The following is a 20,948-nucleotide window of genomic DNA, read 5'->3' on the forward strand; positions in this document are numbered from 1 at the left end:
TTTTTGAGTTGAATTCTTTATGTCACTTTCTCAGCAAGACTTCTTTCTTGTAAGAATTGTTTCCATGATACTTGATTTTTCAACTTTCTGTCTCATGTAATAGTTAAGAAGTTAGAACAAACCAATTCATTTGAGTATTTGAATTCAACTTGCTTGAAGATTTAATCTCATTTTTATTGATAAATTCGCTGATTTGAGTATTTGAATTCATTTTTCTTTGTATTTTGTTCTTGAATCCCCTCCCCCCTCCCCCTTTCTTTCTTTTGTAGGGATCTGTCCTATAATAAGAATTTAACAATTATGCTTGATCAGACAACTTTAACAATGCACTTTTTTAATTTGTCTTCTGGAATTCCTTTTAGCTGTGGTTTCAGTAGTACTATACTGGATACAATTGGAAATATGCAACAACTTGCATTCTTGTAACAATTGTTTGCTTGATTTTTGTAACATATATTAGAAATAAGTCTCTATATTTGTCTTGCTCCCTACCAACAATAGTTTGTTTGATGATCAAATGGGTTAATTTTAATCATAGGTCATTAAATTCAAATAACTTCAACGGAAAAATAACTCTGAAATGACATGGTACTGGTATCAATTTTGGCATTTTATTAGTTTTTAAATGTTTAAAGGACTAGTATATTTGCTAATTTACTATTTTGGTTTTCACTTCTCACTTTCTATTTCCTTTAGATTACTCCTTCCAATTTTTGTGGAACAGTTGTTTGCTAACTTTCTTTTTTGTTTACCCAATTCTTATCATTTGTGTTTTAATTATTGTATATTTGCAGTAAGAAAATTGATGCTAATAAAGCTTCTAATGAGGGGAAGCCACCACAAAGAGTGAGAAGTTTGTGATAAATATATATACTATTGATAAAGTTTGTGAAGCTCTCAGAGAAAGTGAAACTAATAACTATTAATAAAATGGAAACTACTATTTAAGGGCCTTTATTTTTCAATGAGATTTTAAAATACCTATTTTTTATTCTTTTTCTAGGAATAGGCAACTATGATACACTGGGAACAGAACTTCTGGAGAGTTTGTTGAAGATGGCTCCAACCAAAGAAGAAGAAACTAAGCTGAGGGAGTTCCAAGACGAATATCCCTTCAAGCTTGGTCCTACTAAAAAATTTCTTAAGATCATGCTTGATATACCTTTTGCATTTAAGAGAGTGGAAGCTATACTCTACATTGCTAATTTTGATTCTGAATTGGAATACCTTAAAAGTCCTTTGAGACTCTGGAGGTATGTATTCATATTGTGTAATTATTGTTTGATATGATATTATAAATCTCTGACCTTTCAGCATAAATCAATAGGGAAGCCATCGTTTACAATAACGGGCACCTCCACAAAGGTGACATCTTATGCCATTTTCTCTCATTTTTATGGTATTAAGCAGCCTATGTTCTATTTTTTCCAACTTTAATAACCATTGCAAACTGCATTTGGTGGATTAAACCATCAACTATGATGAACTGGAAGAAATATTATTATTATTATTATTATTATTATTATTATTATTATTATTATTATTATTATCCTCTTTATGAGCTGTAACATAGTTCAATTTTGCCTATTAATTTTTAATTCCCTAAAATTACTTCTCAAGGCACTATGTTCCTCAATTGTCTCAAATTATTTATGAGAGAAACAAGAAAATTAAGAATTCAGTGATAAATTTCAAGACGAAAAGGCCAGCAGAATAACAAAATTATTCCTCTCTAGCTACATTGAGTTGAGTTTTCAACATTGCTTAATTAATTAATGTATGTTTATGTTGTAAAATGAATGCAGCTAGATCTAGTAGGAGGGTGAGGATTTCAAGAAAGATATAAAACAAGAGAAAGATGATTAAGAATAGAAGCAGTTATTAGAACTTGTTCCAAGTACTACCAATAAGAATAAGAAGAGTGGGTTGGAATATGATGAGATTAAGAAGCACTTCGATTTGTCAATCACAAAAGCTGCTAGCATGATGAACTTTTGCTGGTCTCGTAGAAAAATCAAAAGCTTGCATTTACTCGTACAAAATCTCGAGGTATACTTATAATTATTGCGGTGGTAAAAGATTGAATGAAAACTAATTATTTTAATTTGAATGTAGGAGATGGGTCTAGATAATAAAAGTTGGAGTGTCAGAACAAAAAACAAATATGTTGGAGCAAGTTCTAGGGATAGAACTCACACAAGAGACCAAGAATTAAGGCATGCTTGTTTTAAAGCTAATTACAGAAGGAGAAAATTTTTGGCGTTCAAATCTTATTCATCATGACTTAGTTAATTTACTTGTCTTATATATTCATATTCTAAGTAGTAAAAATAGCACTTATTAGATGGTTTAAATACGTTATTAGATATTAACATAGTTTAAGGAACTGGATGGTAGATTTGATTGATTAGTACTTATTGTATTGTTTGTATATTGGTTAGTTTAGGAAGACAAGTTTTTGTATAGTAATTATTACTTTTGATTTCCAATACTAAAAAATTATATATTATGTTTAGTACGTTGTTTATGAGTTATATAATATTTCATTTATGGATTATGATTTTTTGTTATTGTGAAATTTTAATAAAAAAATTATTTGCTTAACGCGATAAAAACGACGGTAAAAACTGCCTTTTTAAATGATAAAAAAACGTCACCTTAACCAACCACTGTCAAGGTAAAAACGGCGGTTCAAAAATATTGTTTTAACCAACTAAATTCAAACGCCATTTTAACCTAATAAAAACGGCAGTTTTAAATGCCGTTTTAACCAACCAAAATTTCACTCTATTAGGGTAAAAATAGTGCTTCAAAAATGTCGTTTTAACTAACTAAAAAGGTCGTTTTTACCCTGAAAATAACGGCGGTTTAAACTGTCATTTTAACTAACCAAAAAACGCCATTTTATTTGGAAATAATGGCTATTTGAACCGCCGTTTTAACCTATCCAAAAATCACCGTGTTAACCCAGAAAATTGTGGCGATTATCAGAAAGCCATTATAATAACTAGAATGGCACCCAGAATTATGTTGCTTTCTGAAACCGCCGTTCTTGGTAATAATGGTGGTTCAAACCGCTGTATATACAAAAAAAAATTGCCGTTTTTACCAAATTTTTTTGCAGTAAAAGTAATAATAACATCTCAAATTAGCAATAATAGAACACAAAACATCAAATTCATTAATAGAAAATTAAAAATTCAATAAAGGTTCAAGTACTTAAAATAGAAAAATAGAGGAATAACAAGAAATATTAAAAAACTTAGAGTAGCAAAATAAGAAATTATAAACTAAAAACTAGAATTCAACTAAACTAATACTTAACTAAAAAAAATTTATAAGAAACTCTTGAATTCTAGAGAGAAGTTGGAGCTTCTATTTAGAATTCAAGAACCTAAACCCTAAAAAAAGAAAAAAAATGAGTGTATGATAAGTTATGTATGAGTGTCTCCCTCAAAGTTTATTTCAAATATGGCTCCAAAGTAGTTTGAAATGGGCCAAAATTATCCCTAAATCGCGAGTTATGTGCTATTTTAAATGAGTCACGTAAGCTGACAAGTGTGTGTATACAGGTGAATGTGCACGTACCTGAGTAGAAAAATCACACATGTGCGTGCGCACAGGTATGTTCGTACACGCGAAAATGGAGTCTCAATTTTTTGTAACAATTGAGAGAGTAAAGTGTGATCTTCCACCATTAATTTTATAAGTGGGACCAAGAATAAATATGAGAGAGAGCAATGAAGAATTAGAGATCACACTTTACACTCTCAATTTTTTTTAACAATTGAGAGGATCCATTCCCTGTGCACACAGCACAAGATTTTTTTCTCCTTTGATTTTTTGCAAAATCTTCACTTCCGCATGCTTTTCATCCATTTTTCCAAGCCATCATTACTTCCTAAACTTTAAACAACTTGAACAAACATATCAATGTATCGAATAAAATAGAAGTGAAATTAATTTGATCATTTTTAAAACATAAAATATATGTTTAATTAACAAATTAAATTCAATTAAGAGAAATTTTATAAAAGTATACAATTAAAAAGATTAAGTATAAATTAAATTGATAAATTTTATTTTTTTATTTTAAAAACTATAGTAAAATATAAATTTATCAAATACACAGCATCTAAGACTTTAAATATTTTTTTCTAAATCTTCATAGAACTAAAATTCACTACCAAAATTAATTTACAGAAACATTTGTGACGACTAAAAACTCAGGGTATATACACAGAAGTGTTGAAAAGTCCAAAAATTTAATAGCTCCGTTCCAAAACCAATCATATTTCTAAGTTATTAATTCAAAAATAATATCAAATAAATAGTTACTAGCTTCAAATTTACGATATGTAATTCGAATTTAAGATATAAAATACAAACTATCTAAAATACATCTTGGAAATCTCTTCTCTAAGGGGAGCTTCTACTGTGAAGACCATGTGCTTGTCTTCAATCATTTATCTTTGCTACCCTTTCTTAGTCAAAGTCAAATTCCTGCATATATACGGATGAGAAGCCGTAGATTCTTTTATCCCAAAGTTTTATTAAATTTGCACATATTATATACTGATTCAAATTTATTTATTATTAGAAATGAACTTAGATTATTATATCAAATCAATGAATTAATAACGTACGAATTAACATAATATTTTATACCGAATATTTTTCTTTGCGAAAGTGGAAGCCAAGTGTAATGATTAGAAGTAGCTAGTGCGATCATGCCACTAACAACGACTCATCCAATGGTTTTGATGTTAATCAACATTATTGTTCTCTCATTGAATGGTTAAAGAATCATCACTAACTTAGCCACAGAATCAGTAATTAATTAGAAGGAGTTCACCAGAATCGAATATAGTGACCAATAAGATCTTAAATGTTAAATTAAAGGAATAATTTTGATATTTATTAAAATCAGCAGAAGAAAACTCCGGAGACTAACTCAGAAAACATATCTAAAAGATAAATCACTTTCTGACCCAAAAAGTAGCCAATGTTTATCATATTATTCTCATTCAGGTATATCTAAGATAATTAATATTGATCGAGTGAAAAATTGATTCGTTTGTTTAAATAAATATTAAAATTAAATTTTGTCTTGTATATATAATAATTTATTGACTAATACAAATTCTTAAATAAAATTTAAATTTACGACAAATTAATTATTAACTTATCGAATTTAGAAAATACTGTGAAAACAAAAAAAAAATGATACATCTAAGATAGAGAGCATATGTTCAGATAGTTTTGCTTACACAAATATTTTCTCAACTCAAAATTATATATCGAGCCAATTTATGCTGGTTCAGGATCGAATTGGCGTAAAGTATAAATCAACTTTATTAATTGCATTCTCGGGTCTCGTCTCATTAAAAATAGAGTAAATATTTAAATTAATTACTAAATAATTTTAAGAGTAAGATTTAAGAATTAGCAAATTTATTTTTTTCAATATTTTTAGTTATTAATTTAATTTTTTTAGTTTAATAATTTAATAATATATTTTTAATTTATATTTTTAAATATTGTTAATTAATTATTGATAAAAAAATAATAAATTCTATTAATTTTCTAACATTCTTCTAGTTTTAAATTAGACCTTTTAATTTTTAACAAATATTTATTACTTTAAAGATTTTCAAAATGGAATAATTTCTTTATAAAAATCACTAATTTATCTTATAATAATATTTGTTATTAGGAATGTAATTATTTTATAATAAAATTTATTAACAATTTATTATTTAGTACATATATTAAACATTTTATTGCAAGTGACAAAGGGATCAAACTGTCCCACAAAAGTAACACTCAAGAATTTTTAAAGTAACAGAAATTTATTAAAGACTAAAGTGTCTAATCAAAAAAGTTCTCCAAAACCAATCTAAGTGTATACTCTTAAAATAAAAACTTGATTAGAATACATGTAACATAACTCTCTTTGATTATTCTCTCGTCCTTTTCTCGCCATTCAGTTATTCACCACACACATAATAAAGGGTAGGGCCAATTTAGATTCATCAACAACAAAATTCTCTGTTGAGCCATGCAGAAGCTCTTAGACCATGTTGTTACCCTAATCCATATATTCCACATTGGTTTCATACGGCCCTTCGAAAATGTTAGCGACAAGAAAAAAAGGTTAGTAATCTAGCCCCAGACCAAAAAGAAAGCTTGATAATCTTTTTTATGATGATAATGTTATTGATTAATGCTTATCTTGAAATTAAACCAAAGACTAGAGTAAATAGGATTCCAAATTCTGCGTTTCCATGACCGAAGCAAAGAGTTCAGTTGTGACATTATTAGTGCTCTTGGGGCCCCTGTACCGTAAGATCCAAAATAATAATGAGACATTTCTTATCCATCAGTGCTATGGTCACTACCTCTCCTTTTTAGTATTAGGGAATAGAGGAAGCCTCATATATGCATTGTTAGAAGGGAAAAAGTTAGTTTGATGTGTTGGGCCAACTCTGCGGGGAGTTCTCGATTACCGTGAAATTTCGGAAAGAATTAAGTGATATAACATAATATGAGAAGATACTACATTCAACTCAAAACCTTAAAGTGTTAAATTAATGGGTCTCTCATCTTATAAATTCCTCACTCTTTCTTACTTTTTTTGATGTAGGACTAACTTTATACACTTCTCACACTTACAATATTAACATAATGATGGTTAGAATTCTGTTATGATGTTCTGATACTACAAGAAAAAATTAGTTTTAACTACACTTTTTTTGTGATAATAGAATAATAATAACTATTATTTCTTTAAATTATATTTTTGGAACAATTATATATTTACTGTTAATATAATATAATATAATGACAATTATCATTATTGTACAAACATATTACAAGAAAAAAATTGTTTATTGACAAATTTTTAGTGGTCATATCATCATGGCCATTATTTTTTCTTATTAAAATATTATTTTTCTTTTTCTTTTATATATATATATGTATGTGTAATTTTAGTATGTTTATATTACAATGATTATAATGGCTATATAAATATTATTAAAATTATACTTTTCTTTATATTTTGATAACACTTGTTTTACCTTTTAACTAATATTTGTTCAAAAAAATTGTTAAATAATAAAAAGTCATTATTTAATTTTAATATTATTTTTTAAAATATCATAGATATCGTAGCATAAACATACTAATATACAAAAGATTATATTTAAAAATATGAACATAGAAGACTAAGGGATAAAATATAATTATATAAAATATTCAGACTAAAAATATAATTAAGATAAAATTTCGAACGTAAATAATAATTTTAGTAAAATTTAAGGATAAAATTATAAATATAATAAAATACTAAGATAAGAATGAAAAATAGGGGTAAAATAGTAATTTTGATTAAGAAAGGATACAATGGTCATTGAAAAAAGATTAAGGGTAAATCGCTACCTTTAGAGGTATAAAGGACAAGGCAAAATGATCATTTTAGTAAAATATAAGATTAAACTAGTAAAAGTAAGAATACCAAGGATAAAATAGTCATTTTTTAAAACTGAGGTTAATATAGTAAGAATCAAATGTTAAAAAAAATAGTCATATTATAAAATATTAAGGGCAAGACGGTAATATGAAGAAAGAAAGCATAAAAGTCTTTCAAGAAAAGATTAAGGAACATAAAGGTCATTGTGTATAAAAACTAAGGGTAAAAAGGTCTCTTAGAAAAAAAAGGGCAATATGGTTATTATGAGAAAAAAAACTCGGGGCAAAATGATCTTAGAAAATAAACTAGAGAGTTAAGCTAAGATGCCCTATGAAACTATAATAAACCCCAAGATGCTTATGAACTTATGACTGCCTGGTAGAGCAGAGGTTCCGCCCCGTTTGACCAAAGTCAGCATGATTAGGGACACCCACCTGTATGTTTGAAAACTATTTTTCAACTGGGAGCATCGTCGCGTCAAACTCTGCAATGATTACCGAGTGCTCTAAATGTACATGGTTCTGCCCATGAGACACGTATGATGAATGTAAGCAATTGAGAAGCCATATTCAGGATTAGTCCAAGATAATGCTGGGTCGTGGATAGTAAATCGGCGCGTGAGCTCATGACTTATAGTAGGGGTAGACATGCATCATAATTGTCTGCTGTATTTATCAGTGACTTATAATTGTGTGTGCTTGTGATTGATTTTTTCTTTATTTCTATTGTCTTATTCCTGTATAATGTATATGATTGCTTAAAGTTAAGATCATAATGATAAACTATAGATTTAAGTACTTAACTTCCTAACCTTTTCTCGTTGCACCCTACTGAAAATCTTAGGTTCTCACCTCCTTTTATTCACTGCTCTTACGGATGGGATCAGTAATTATCTTCTTTGAGATTCAAGATATGTTCAGCTACGAGGACCCTATATGGGAGGGTACTGTCATATGGGGAGAGCCTCGCACTCGTATGTACATATTTCATGATCGTTCGTTTTCACATCCGTTACTTAGTTTTGAGTTTGACCCCAACATGCCTTACAACTTCCTGTTTGTGGAGTTACATTCTGGAGATGCACATTATCCGTTTCTGCCTCAGCCTCTATTTCAGGTGGATCCTGTACCTGAGTCCTGCCACTATTTCATCCTGATTTTCTTCAGTGGTTTGACCCAAAGCCTCAGCCAGTTATACCACAGGAGTCCCAGCCAGACCTTCAATGTAATACCCGGTCTAACCGAAATTAATTAAATAATAAGTTAAATAAAAGCGAATATGGTTGGAAGATTTGGCAATTGGAATTTGATAATTCAAATATGATATTTGGATTCAGTGAATTTTTCCGAGTCGGAAAACATAGTTTTCTGCGTAAAAGCGCGCAGTGAAATTTTGACCAGCAGTACCGGCTGAGATTTGTCTGGTACTACAGCTGAGGAAATTGATTATGGGTAAATAATATTAATAAATGAGGAACTATAATTAGGGAAGGTAGAAATATTTAAAGTGCAATTTAGAGCGCTAATCTTAAAGGTTTTGGCCCAAAATTGGGCCAATGGGCAAAAATAAGTGAACCGGGCCTAAGTGGGCCCAAGACCCAACATATATAAACATTAGTTATGAGCATTTCAGCTCATTTTGCCCTAAAGAAGGGGTGTTGGGCGCTGAAATTGGGAAGAGAGAAGAGAAGAGAGAAAACCTAACTCTCTTTGATCTTCAAACCACCATAACTTGAGCTACGAAGCTCCGATTGACGAGCCGTTTGCGGCCACGCATCGCTCTTCTCATCCTCTACAATTCTATCTAAGTTTTGTGGTGAGTCTTTCATTCATCTCTGCCCAGTTTTCGAAATTCCCCACTGTTACACATTTTTGGGTAATTAGTGTTGAAATCTTGTGATTTTGGGTGTTTAGGGATACTCCAACATGGATTCTAAGTGGGTTCTATCCCTACTTCATATGGGCTGAGGTAAGAAGTGCTCAAACCCTTGTGACTTGTCATTTTTATGAGCCCTAGGTTGATGTATGTATGTGATATTGGTTATGTTAGTGTATTTGGTGATGTTGGTGCACAATTGGGAGATTGGTATTGCTTGAGGAGCTTTGGTGAGGCTTGGAGCTAAGGTTGGTGAAGACTTTCAAAGAAGAGGCTCAATTGGTTTGGCTACAAGAGGTACGGTTTAAGTTTCATTTAAGTACCGTGTGTTGTGATGAGAATTCCTAGGCTAGATGCCCCTAGGATTAAGTTTGGATTGTGTAAATGGTTGGTGCTAATATGCATAGTTGGTATGTAATGTGAATTAATGATTTGGGTTGAGAATTGTGTGGCCTTGTATGCTTGATGTATTGAGAATTTGATGTACTGGGTAATGAGTATTGATTTGTGGTTTATGCATTTAAATTATGATATTGGGCCGGAGGCCGTGAATTTTGGGTCGGAGGCCGAAAAAAGGTGAGAAAGGTAAGTTGATGTGTGCATTGTATGATGACACAAGTGATTGGATGAATTTCAGATAATGAATATATGAATGATTGGGTTGGTTATTGAATAATAAGGTTTGAGGAGTTGAGGTGTGGGATTTGGTAAATTTGGGTGCAATTATATAGATGAGGTATGTTTGGATTTGGTTGAGATATATTATATGGTCATATATGTGATTATGATTATTGATGCCTTGATGGTATGATGATGCACTAGAGATATGTTTGTCATGATATATGCTTGAGGAATGATTAAGGTTGATTTGTGGGTAAAGCCACGTGATAGTGAGTACGATATTGATTATGTATAATGATGGTTGATTGGAAATAGTGTTGTTGAAATTTGGCATGAGAAAGAGTATATATGTAAATGTGTTTGAGTTTGAGAAAGTGTCAACGTGCGAGTTGAGGAGGCTTGATGTTGATTTTGGTATATTTTGATTGATTTCAAAGAAAAGGCTGAAATTGGCATGTTTTGATTGATTTTGAAAAGTGTTGAAAATGGCTTGTTTTGAAAATGGCACTTTGTGGTTTTGTATGGAAACATGGTTTTGGGGCATACTTTGACGGGACATAACCTGGACTACGGATCTCTGTTTTCTGCCAAATCTGTTTAGAAATGAAATTGGATCCGGGATGTCCATGCCGTTCGAAGGACGGATGAAAAATGATTTAAAATGAGAGAGTTATGTCCGTCGGAAGATTGGGGGTTGAATCTGTAAATTCTGCAGCTTTTAACTTAGAAAATTTTTAGCAGAACGACCCTACGCGCGTAGGCGCACCTGGCGCGTGCGCGCCGTTCTTCCAGAAAGCACCATCCACGCGTGCGCGTGGTGTGCGCGGGCGCGTCGATGCGCTGTACCAAATGCCCAGCTATTTTCCAGAGAGTTGTGCCAGGGTCGTGCCAGTTTTGTGCCTGGGCGCAAGAGCACCCACGCTTACGCGTGGCTGACGCTTGCGCGCCGTTTGGATATTTTTCAACCCGCGCGTTCGCGCGTATGACGCTTGCGCGTCGATGAGTTTTTGGCCATCCACGCGTGCGCGTGGAGTGCGCGTACGCGTGGCCCTGTTTTCATGCCAAAGTTGATTTTTGAGTTTTTAAAGCAAAACCTCATACTTTTAAGCCTCCGATCTCACCCCTTATGTATCAAATCATTATGGTATGCCTAGCAATGAGGAAGGAGCTAGGGGACGTGGTAACTTGCGAGTGAAGCAAGGGAAAAGGTTATGATCAATGATGATCAGATATGATTATATGAGATATGGAGGATGGCGGTGGAAGTACCGTGTATGCCATGAGCCGAAGGGCTATATTTATTGATAAATGGTTGGTTCTTGATTGGACCATGAGCCGGATGGCTGAGTTCTTGCCGGATACGGCGGAGCCATGTTGATAAATTGGCTAGTTCTGGATTGAACTGTGAGCCGGGTGGCTGAGTTATTGCCGAGTTACGGCAAAGCCATTATGGATTATGGCTGAGTATAAAGGCATATATGATAAATTAACGAATATGATAAATGAATAATGATGAAAAATGTTGAATGTAAGCATGCTTGTGTTTTCTCTCTGGTTGTAAGGGTGACAGGGCACCGATACCCTCTAATGGCGACAGGGCGCAGATACCCTCTAATGGCGACAGGGCGCAGATACCCTCTAATGGTGACAGGGCACATATTCCCTCTAATGATATTAATACGCAACAGAGAGATTGTGCCCGGGTTAGCTACCGGACATGTCGGGTTGGCTTGATAACCGACAGATGATATCATCAGCCATAGGGCAGGCATTCATCATTTGCATATGTTTGAATTGTTTGGGTTTGCCTATTTGTTTTGGATTTCTACATTATATATGCTAAGTTACCTGATTATGTGCTACTTGTTCTACTTGTACCCTAATTGTGTATTACTTGCCTGTATTGCTTGTGTTTGTACAACTGAGAGGCCCCTCATGTTGGTGTCGGTGGAGGTTGAGGGCTGTTCTTGATGAGATGAATTGATGATGCGATTGCATGATGATGGTGATCATTAGTTGAGATGATTTGAGCTCCTTGGGTAGACGCAGTGATGTGGTTTCACTAGTTCCAGGGAGGGCACGATATATTGATATAGAATTGCTGAGACAGCACGACTGATGATGGCTTTGTTTATGATTCTGAAATCTGATTCGTGGGAGAGTCAGCGAGTTTGGAGTCATATGAGATGTGATCTAGATTTAGTATTCCCTTACGACAGATGCCTATTTATAGATTAGTGAGAATCTAGGCTGGATACTTGGTGAAAAGGAGTTTAGGATGCTTGGTGAGTTTTTATTGCAGTGCATTGTATTTATTTGGCACTTTTACCGTACTAGAAACCCATGGGCCCGGGGTTCTCATTCCGTATATATCTCTTGTTTTTCAGATACAGGTCCAGGTGCTCAGAAGTGAGTTGTGGGTCGTCTGAGAGACGGCGAAGATCTTTATTTCCTCTACTTTGTGTTTGATTAGAATCTCTCCACCTATGTTTTGAAAAGATTATATTATGTATTGAACTCTTTTAGAACTTGCCTATAGAGGCTCTTATGTTTCCTTTGGGAGAGATTAGGATATACTATTGTCATCTACTTTCATACTGTACCCTAGCCGGCCTAAACTTCGCGGGTCGCGACTAGTGGCTATTTACTTATGTTATATATATGTATCTGTTATCTATCTCTTAATCTCCTCTACGCCTTGTCCGTATATCGTTTTCGGCTTCACGGTTTATCTTTTGTTGTCGAAACGTGAGTGATACGTCTTCGCGATTTTATTTCTACTCTTTTCAGGCTTCTCGATTAATACTCTTTTCGAAATTACCTATATTTATATATTAAAAATCCACCTGAGAGTCGTACCACCGTAATATCATTGACTTATGACTCGAGCATAAGGATTTGAATATTAGGGTGTTACATTCAACCTATGAAACCTTGGTAGATCAGTTTGGACCACTCAGAGAGGAACTTGCTCCATCCATGGCTAACGGCTTTCTGACAAGTCTATCGAAGGAGGAGGACCTGTCTGAGAAGATATTGGCGTGGGAGGATCAAATGGTAGCAGATTTAGTTTTCAGCTCATCTAAGGAGAGTTTGGTAAGAAGAGGCAGTGGCCCAACGGCCATCTGTGACATGAATACATGCAGGGATTCCTTTTTTATGACACCTAATGATGATCATAGCATCTAGACGCTATATACTTTTTCCTTTCTTTTAGTGGTACTTTTGAGGGATAGGGCTTTTACGGTCTATATGCTAGCCCGCGTTCCAGAATAGGGGGTCCTGCATGGGCTGGGATCAGGGACATCATATGTAATATATGTATATAAGTATATTAGGCTGCGTTCGGTATGGGGTACTAAGATTGAGACTAGGGGGTCTAGGACTCAGTATTGTGTTTTTTGGCTAGAGACTGGAACTAAAATTTCAGTCCCAAGACACAAAATTTCAATCCTTTCAGTACCTCCAGAAAGTGAAGACATAGAGGATTGAAATTTTTGGGGGCGGAGAGTAAAACTGTAATAACATTTTATTTCAAAAATACCCTTATCCAATTTTTCAAATTCCAAATCTAACCCACCTTCCCTTTGCCTCTCAAACCATGCCTCCTTCCGTCTAATCCTATTTTTCCTCTGTTTACTCAAATAACATAGACTGTAACTGAAGAGTGAAGCCAGATGAGCTTCTTGGAACCCTAAAGCCAACCATAACAACGCTCATCCGCTATTGCTTGTCACTGAGTCATCGCTGCCACTCGTCACTGCGCCATTACTGTACTGCACCACTTCCCCTTTCAACTTCTCCCAAGAGGTAGAAAGAATATTTTTTTACATTGCAGAAAGAAGAAGAGTTTGTCTTCACTGAAATATTTGAAAGGCCTGTTCCATTTTTGATAAGGGGATATAGTGCTCCTTTACATCTTGAATCTGATCTCAGAGATGATGATTTTTTTTCCTTGTAGCTAATAATTTGGATGAATTCAACTAGTTTGTCTTCTTCAAAGGGGTGTGTAAATGAAGAAATTTAAAGAAGAAGAGGAAAAATGGGAAAGAGAGAAAGGAAAAAGGGTATTCAAGTAATTTTATTTATTTCAATCTGTGTATTTATCTTAAATCAAATAAGATTCTAAAACATAACTCAATCCTTTAACCTTTACATTAAACACAATACAAAGATTTATTTTAATATTTTATCTCTCAGTCTTAGTCTTTCTTCCAAACGCAGCCTTATGTACTAACTTATGGACAATATGTATTTGGGTCTGATGTATTCACTATGACTTATATTCATTGTGTTGATGTTCAAAACTGAGCCCTCGTGGCATCCATGTATGATATATGTTTTAACTTTATATTTTGTTTGTATGGATTTGTGATTTTCTCAATGTCTATTTTAAATCTCAATAACCAAATTATAAAGCTTGGCTAACTTACACAATTCCAATAAACGCAACATGCTCATATCTATATATGTAATATAGAGTCTGGAGTCCTAAAGTCCGACTAAATGGTAATGCCTGACGATTAGCATTGGTAATTACATGCTGAGAGTTAGGTCGTTACACTACCTAAGACTTGTATATATACAATCTAGAAATATCTAATGTTTTCACATATTAAAACCTATTAAGTTGCTATATGATTATTCATGGATTGATTAACATGGAATCTCATCGGAATAGTCGTTTATATCACTCAATCACTCAAGTATATAGGGTTAAAACATTTATCCTCAACAATTGCTTTCCCTAGACTTTCCCTTCTCCTAAGATTTTCTATACACTATATAAATCATTGCTCGTTACAACAATTTAGCTTGAGGATAAGCTTTTATTAGTTCTATATAAATTGTTGATGGCCACAACGATTTATCATGATGACTAGCCTTATATAACATGCTGGAGTTACTAGTGTGAGGAGGCTACAAATCGCTTTCAGTTCTTGCGATTTATCATTCTACCAACTTGTTTCTCTCAAGTAGAGACAAACACCCAGAAGTGCCTGTGATGGACGAAACAAAGCGTCTCTACTAATGAAATAGGATTGTCATGTTTTTGTACATATAAATGAAGAGATTTGTGTGTAAAATTCTTTTGATTTGGTTGATTTGATATTAAATATAATTAAAAGTAGGTTGTTTTTATTTGTTTTAGAACAGTAGAGATGGTGTTGGTTGAAATTAGATGCTATAGATAAAACTAAACTAGAATGTGGGGGCATATACATTGTTATTCTTTTAAGGTGTAAATAGCCATTTCTGACCATAAAAGATTCGGACGCTGACAAAACTGACCATGAAAAATTGAAACTAAAGTTACACCCATATAAGATAAGTTTTGTTTGACAAAAATGGCCAATTATTAAATTTTTGTTCATAATTCCGTAAATACCTCTGACCTTTCATCTTTCTTTATCTCTGAACCTAATCTCTAACCTTTATAATTCAACCCCGCTCCTTCCTCCTCTGCCTCTACCCTCCATCCTCTCCCCTGTCACAATCCTATTCCACCACCACCATCCCCTCCATCCCCTTCACCTTTATTCTCTTCTCCTGAGGTTCCCAAACTGATAAGAGAATTCTTGTATGGTTTGGAATCAATCAAAACTAGAATCAATTTGTTGGTAGCATAATCCAAACCAACAATGAATTATCAAGATCAAATGTTAATTCAAATTAAAGTAACCGAGATCAAGAGTAATTCAACCTTGGGTCGTCTTCCCTAGGAGTTGCAATTAAGTGCATAATCATTGGCTATGAGAAAAATGGGGGGTTGGATTATAGCAATTGGCAGGAAATTAAAATGCAAGAAATTAGAGTGCAAGAAGGTAACTTAGCATGCAAGAATTTGAAAGTCAAAGCAATTAAAGCAAGAAAGAGAAATTAAATGCTAAAAAGAACTCTTGGCAAGAAGTGGGTAATTAAGGATTCCTATCCTAGTTGTGGACCACAAACATGGTAATTGTGTGTGAATTAATCCCAATTAGTCAACCCTACATCGAGGATAAGTCAATTAGGCATAATTAACCTCAATCCCTAAGTCCTAAGTCAACACTAGTGGGTCACTTAGAGTCGAGGGAAACCAAATTAATTAACAACCCTCACACAATGTGGAATGGACATCCACCACTCAAATTCACCCAAACCACACAATTTCTTAACCAAGAGTGAGAAAAACTAAGCAAAATCCCAACCAAGCATTTTGTCAAACACTTGGTGGGCATGTGAAGAAAGCATGGTAAAATGACAAGAAATAATAAATGCTACAACTACCAAGCAAGGAAAGTAAAGATAGCAACTCAACAAAGCAATAAATGACATAAAAACTTAAATTGTATTAAATGTAAATTAAAATAACAAGAGTGTGTGTGAACATAAAAATAACCAAAATGAGAAATTAACAAGATAACATAAGAAAATTAAGACAATAAAACAAAAAAAGGTAGAAGAAACTAGATTAAAACAAGAATTAAAAGTAGCAATTACAAGGAAATTAAACTAAATACCCTAGGTTCTAGAGAGAAGGGGGAGCTTCTCTCTCTAGAAAATGAACTACATGTCTAAAATCTACCCTAATTTGCTCCTTCCCCCCCCCCCTTTCAAATGGAGTGAGGCCTTGGTTAATATAGGAAGAATCAGCATCAAAAAGTCCAAAAACTGGGCTCTGGAGGCCCAGAAATCGCCCCCAGCAATTTCCATTAAACGAGTCACGCACTAGGACGTGTGCGGACGTACAGGTGTGTGCGTCCGCACACATGCTGATTTTCCGCTTGTGCGTACGCACAGGTAGTTATGCACACACACACTCCAATGTGTGCTTCTCCTTTGTTTTCTTCAAGTTTTCTCCCTTTGTACATGCTTTCTTCCACTTTTGCCTTGCCAAACTTTCCTTTAGGACCTAAAATCACTCATCAAACATGTCATGGCATCGAGTGGCATAAAAGTGGGATTAAAATAACTAATTTAAGCACAAAAACACATATTTTCACATTTAGGCACAATCTAGAGAGAAAACACAAAAGCATGCTATTTGGATGAATAAATGTGGGCTTATATGATAGAATCCACTCAAATTAAAGCAAAATATATCGTCAAATATGGACTCATCACAAACCTCGCCCACTTCCACTGCTCTGCCCTTCTCTCCGACAATAACCTCCTTTTCATCTCAAAAACATGCCCCAACCTCAAAACTATCAACCTCTTCTTTCGTCCCTCCTCCGTCCAGTGCCGCACCTTTCGCCACTTCTCCTACCGCACCATTTCCTCCATCACTTCCCAATGCCACCTCTTGTCCACAGTTTCACTCTGTCAGAGAACCGGTGTTGCTAATGCTAGTGTCATAGTGATCTGTGCCGCTACAAACTACCACCTGAGGCACCTATACCTAGGGCGGTGCTCCCTCATCGGAGACGGTGCACTTGAGGCAATCAGACGCTTGAATTCTCTCCAAGTTTTGAACTTTGAGGGTTGTTCATTGGTTACGGATCTTGGTTTAGGGTTTTTAGCTTCTGGGCTATTGACCAAAACTCTCAAAGTTTTGATTCTTGTGGAGTGCGATAGAATCATTGACACTGGGATTTTCAATTTGAAAAGTTTTTCCTCTCTAGAGGAGCTGAGGAGGGTCTTCAATAGCAGTGGAAGAAGTGGCTGGAGGGGATGGATGGGGAAGGAAATGGAGCAGTGGTAGTGTTAGAGTTGGTGATGGTCGACGGGGAAGGGAGGGTGAGAGTGATCGTGGTGGTGGAATGGGATTGTGATGGCAAAGAATGATGGAAGGTAGAGACAGAGGAGGAGGGAGCGGAGTTAAATTGTTAGGGTTAGGGATTAAGTTTAAAGATAAAGAAAGATGAAAGGATAGGGGTATTTACGAAATTCTGAATAAAAAATTAATAATTGGTCATTTTTTTTCAAACGAAACTTATCTTATATGGATATAACTTTAGTTTCAATTATTCATGGTCAGTTTTGTCAGCATCCAAATATTTCATGGTCAGAAATAGCTATTTACTCTTCTTTTATATTAGATAGACTTTTAAACTTTAAATTAAAGATATAGTACCTATGACATGAGTTTGGATTAAGGTCAATTTTATTGCTCTCATCTGTAGACTTTATTCGAAAAAATTCTTTTCAATTTTTTTAATTGAACAATAATATATCCTTAATTTTTTATTTAATCACTGTAATTAAAGAATTATATAATATTTTTTAGGTTTTTAGGTATCTAACAAGTTTAATCATATATAACATATGTACTGAGGTGAAAACTTTACCTTGCGATATAATCTATCCATTGTATTAGAAGCAGTAAGAGACAGCAGAATATGCCTCTTCATAGCCGCATAATTCCTTATCTAGAGGTTGCTGGACTACACCACCTCGCTACTATATCCCCAAACTTCGGATACAACTCAATCACTCTCAACTCAAGAAAATTTATACAACACAAAACAAAACTTGTAAACTAATCAGACTCTCTCAAAAGGAATCGTAGCCACAAAATCTGATACAAAAGAAATAAGAATCTTATAAAACAATTTTTTCACATACTTCATTCCATATCCTCCAAGTCTTTGTAGTATACTATTTTTCAATTCTATAAAATTAGGTTATAAATAGATAATGACATTAATTGGATCTTTAGTAGTGAAAATTATTCACTCTTTAGATTTCTTAATCTTCTTTTTATGGTGTACAAGAACTAAAAAACTTTGATCATCCATTGTATTTATAACTCTAAAAAATTCACATTGCAACTTCTTATTTATAGAAGTTATATCATACCATATTTGAATCATGGCAACGCACCACAATTTACATATGACTCAGTATCAATCATGGCAATGTTCTCAATGATCTAAAAACTGCCCATGAGCCAAGGTAAATAATGGGAGCCAACCAGGATTTACTTACTGCAATTTTATAATGCTAAATCATTGTTCACCTCAACGACTTATGTAAATCACTCGTGCCAAGGTAAATAATTGGGTTAAGTACTTTTTTTGTTCCTAAGATCTAAGGTCAAAATCAAAATCGCCCCTGACCTTTTTTTTCTTATTAAAATCGTCCTCAACGTTACAAAACATTATAAAATTATTATTTTCTACCTCAATTTTAAATTTTTGACCAAATTATCCTTCACAATTAATAAAAATAATAAAATAATATTAAAAAACAAAATAAAACCCCCACCCACCCGCGTATCTCTTCACTCTCTTCCCTCCACATCCCTCTCCTCCCACTCTCTTCGAACTCCCCCCTCCCCAACCCAACCCCCAATTCTTCTTCTCTCCCTTTCCGCCACCCTACCATCTCTACTCCCGCCTCCTTGTCCACCTTCTTTTCCTTCTCCCTCTTCATCACCAACCTCGACCTTTCCTCCATTGGCATCGGCCTCGCCTTCCTCATCTCCCATTACGACCACTTTCGGCCCCTCCTTAGCCTTCAACAACAACCATGTCAGCATCAACCTCAACGGCGTGTTTCAGCTCATGCCACCGATTTGGGTCTTCTGCTGCTCCAGTGCGGCTACTGCCATCAGGTCGTGACTGAGGTGGGAGCTGCTCTATCGACATTGAGCTCTATCACTGTCATCGAGCTTTCTGGTGGTGAGGGAATCTGCTCTTTTCCCTCTCTCGAGCTGTTCCTATTTTCGTTCTTCCTTTTTTTTTAAGAACACAAACATCATTTCTTTCTTTTTTATTTTTTAAATTTCTATTGTTGCTGATTTTGAATCTGAAGTTGCTGTTGATGATTGCTGAATTATTGTTTAATTTAAAATTTTTGTTAATTTATTTTGTGGATGTTGCTGTTGACTTATTTTGTGGTGGTTGTTGTTGCTGAATTTGCTGTTGTTGAAAGAAAAGGTTGGGAGTAGTTTTGTGGATGGGTGATAGTGATTTAGAATTATGAACAGGTAATAGAGAGAAAGAAGGTGTGATGGTTATGGTGACAGTGATGATGGTGATGGTTATGGTAGCACTGGTGATGGCGATGAGAAAAGGGAGAGGGAGAGAGATGCGTAGCAATGATGATGATGATGCAGAAATTGGTGGTGAGGGTGAGGATTTTTTTTTATTATTTTTGTTTAAAGACAAAATTATCCGAAAAATATCGTTTATAGACAAAAAGACGATTTTATAACGTTTTGTAACATTGAGGATGATCTTAATACGAAAAAAAGATCGGAGACAATTTTAATTTTGACCTCAAATTTTAAAGACGAAAAAAGTACTTTACCCTAAATCATTACAAGCTACCACAATTTACTAATGTTCCACCTCATAGGTAAATCATTTTAGGCTAACACAACTTACTATGTTCGTGTAATACGCTGCTGAGTACAAGGATTTACATGAAAGAAATTAGGATAAATAACGTAATATTTTCTGGTTTAGGACATTGATGTTATGTAATGTCGTGAGAAACTAATTTATTCAAATGATTTACCCCTGATTCATAGGATTTAGAGGAAAACTACACTCAGAGCATAATAATGTATTATAGATGGTGGCCTAGTTTTGATGCAAGCATTATTATCTGCGCTATGGATTGAATCTATGACAATGAGGTCACACGGAAAAACCAAACCATTTTTTTCAAAACACTCCTTAGGATGGTAAAATAGTTAGTTCACTTGTATGTGTAATCAAATATCGAGGATTTGAATATCGCCTTATACATACAATAACTATTGACCAAAGACAAACCCTTAAATAAGGTTTAGATATGCGACAAATTAATATTATAAAAGAGGAAATATTCCATGTTAAACCCTATAAACCATGCTCATTTTAATTTAAAACTAAATATTAGCAACATGATCACAAATTCTCTAAAATGTGCGTTTTAGGAGATAAACCTAAACCTTTTTATTATTTGAGGAAAAATAATACACGTGAAAATATTCAGGCAAAATTTTCCAAAAAAAAAAAAGATTAATCCAGATAATGGACAAGAAACATAAGAAACCTTTGGA

At 34.0% G+C, this 20,948-nt stretch overlaps 1 protein-coding gene across 2 annotated transcripts; it reads left to right on the top strand.

The window, feature by feature from the left end:
• The first annotated feature begins 322 nt into the window (after positions 1-322).
• LOC140176516 (formin-like protein 15) lies at positions 323-2,441 on the top strand. 2 transcript variants are annotated; one of them, XR_011868128.1, is made up of 4 exons: positions 323-1,253; positions 1,328-1,365; positions 1,806-2,049; positions 2,116-2,441. XR_011868128.1 is itself a non-coding variant. In XM_072208048.1 (3 exons), the coding sequence occupies exons 1-3, from the start codon at positions 1,057-1,059 to the stop codon at positions 1,844-1,846; spliced, it is 276 nt and encodes a 91-aa protein (XP_072064149.1). In that variant the 5' UTR covers positions 323-1,056; the 3' UTR covers positions 1,847-2,441. The 2 variants fall into 2 exon arrangements, 1 of the variants encoding a protein (XP_072064149.1); XM_072208048.1 differs by having other exon boundaries at positions 1,806-2,441.
• The last annotated feature ends 18,507 nt before the right edge of the window (positions 2,442-20,948 follow it).

This window comes from Arachis hypogaea, chromosome 11, assembly GCF_003086295.3.
Source record: "Arachis hypogaea cultivar Tifrunner chromosome 11, arahy.Tifrunner.gnm2.J5K5, whole genome shotgun sequence".
NCBI lineage: Eukaryota > Viridiplantae > Streptophyta > Magnoliopsida > Fabales > Fabaceae > Arachis > Arachis hypogaea.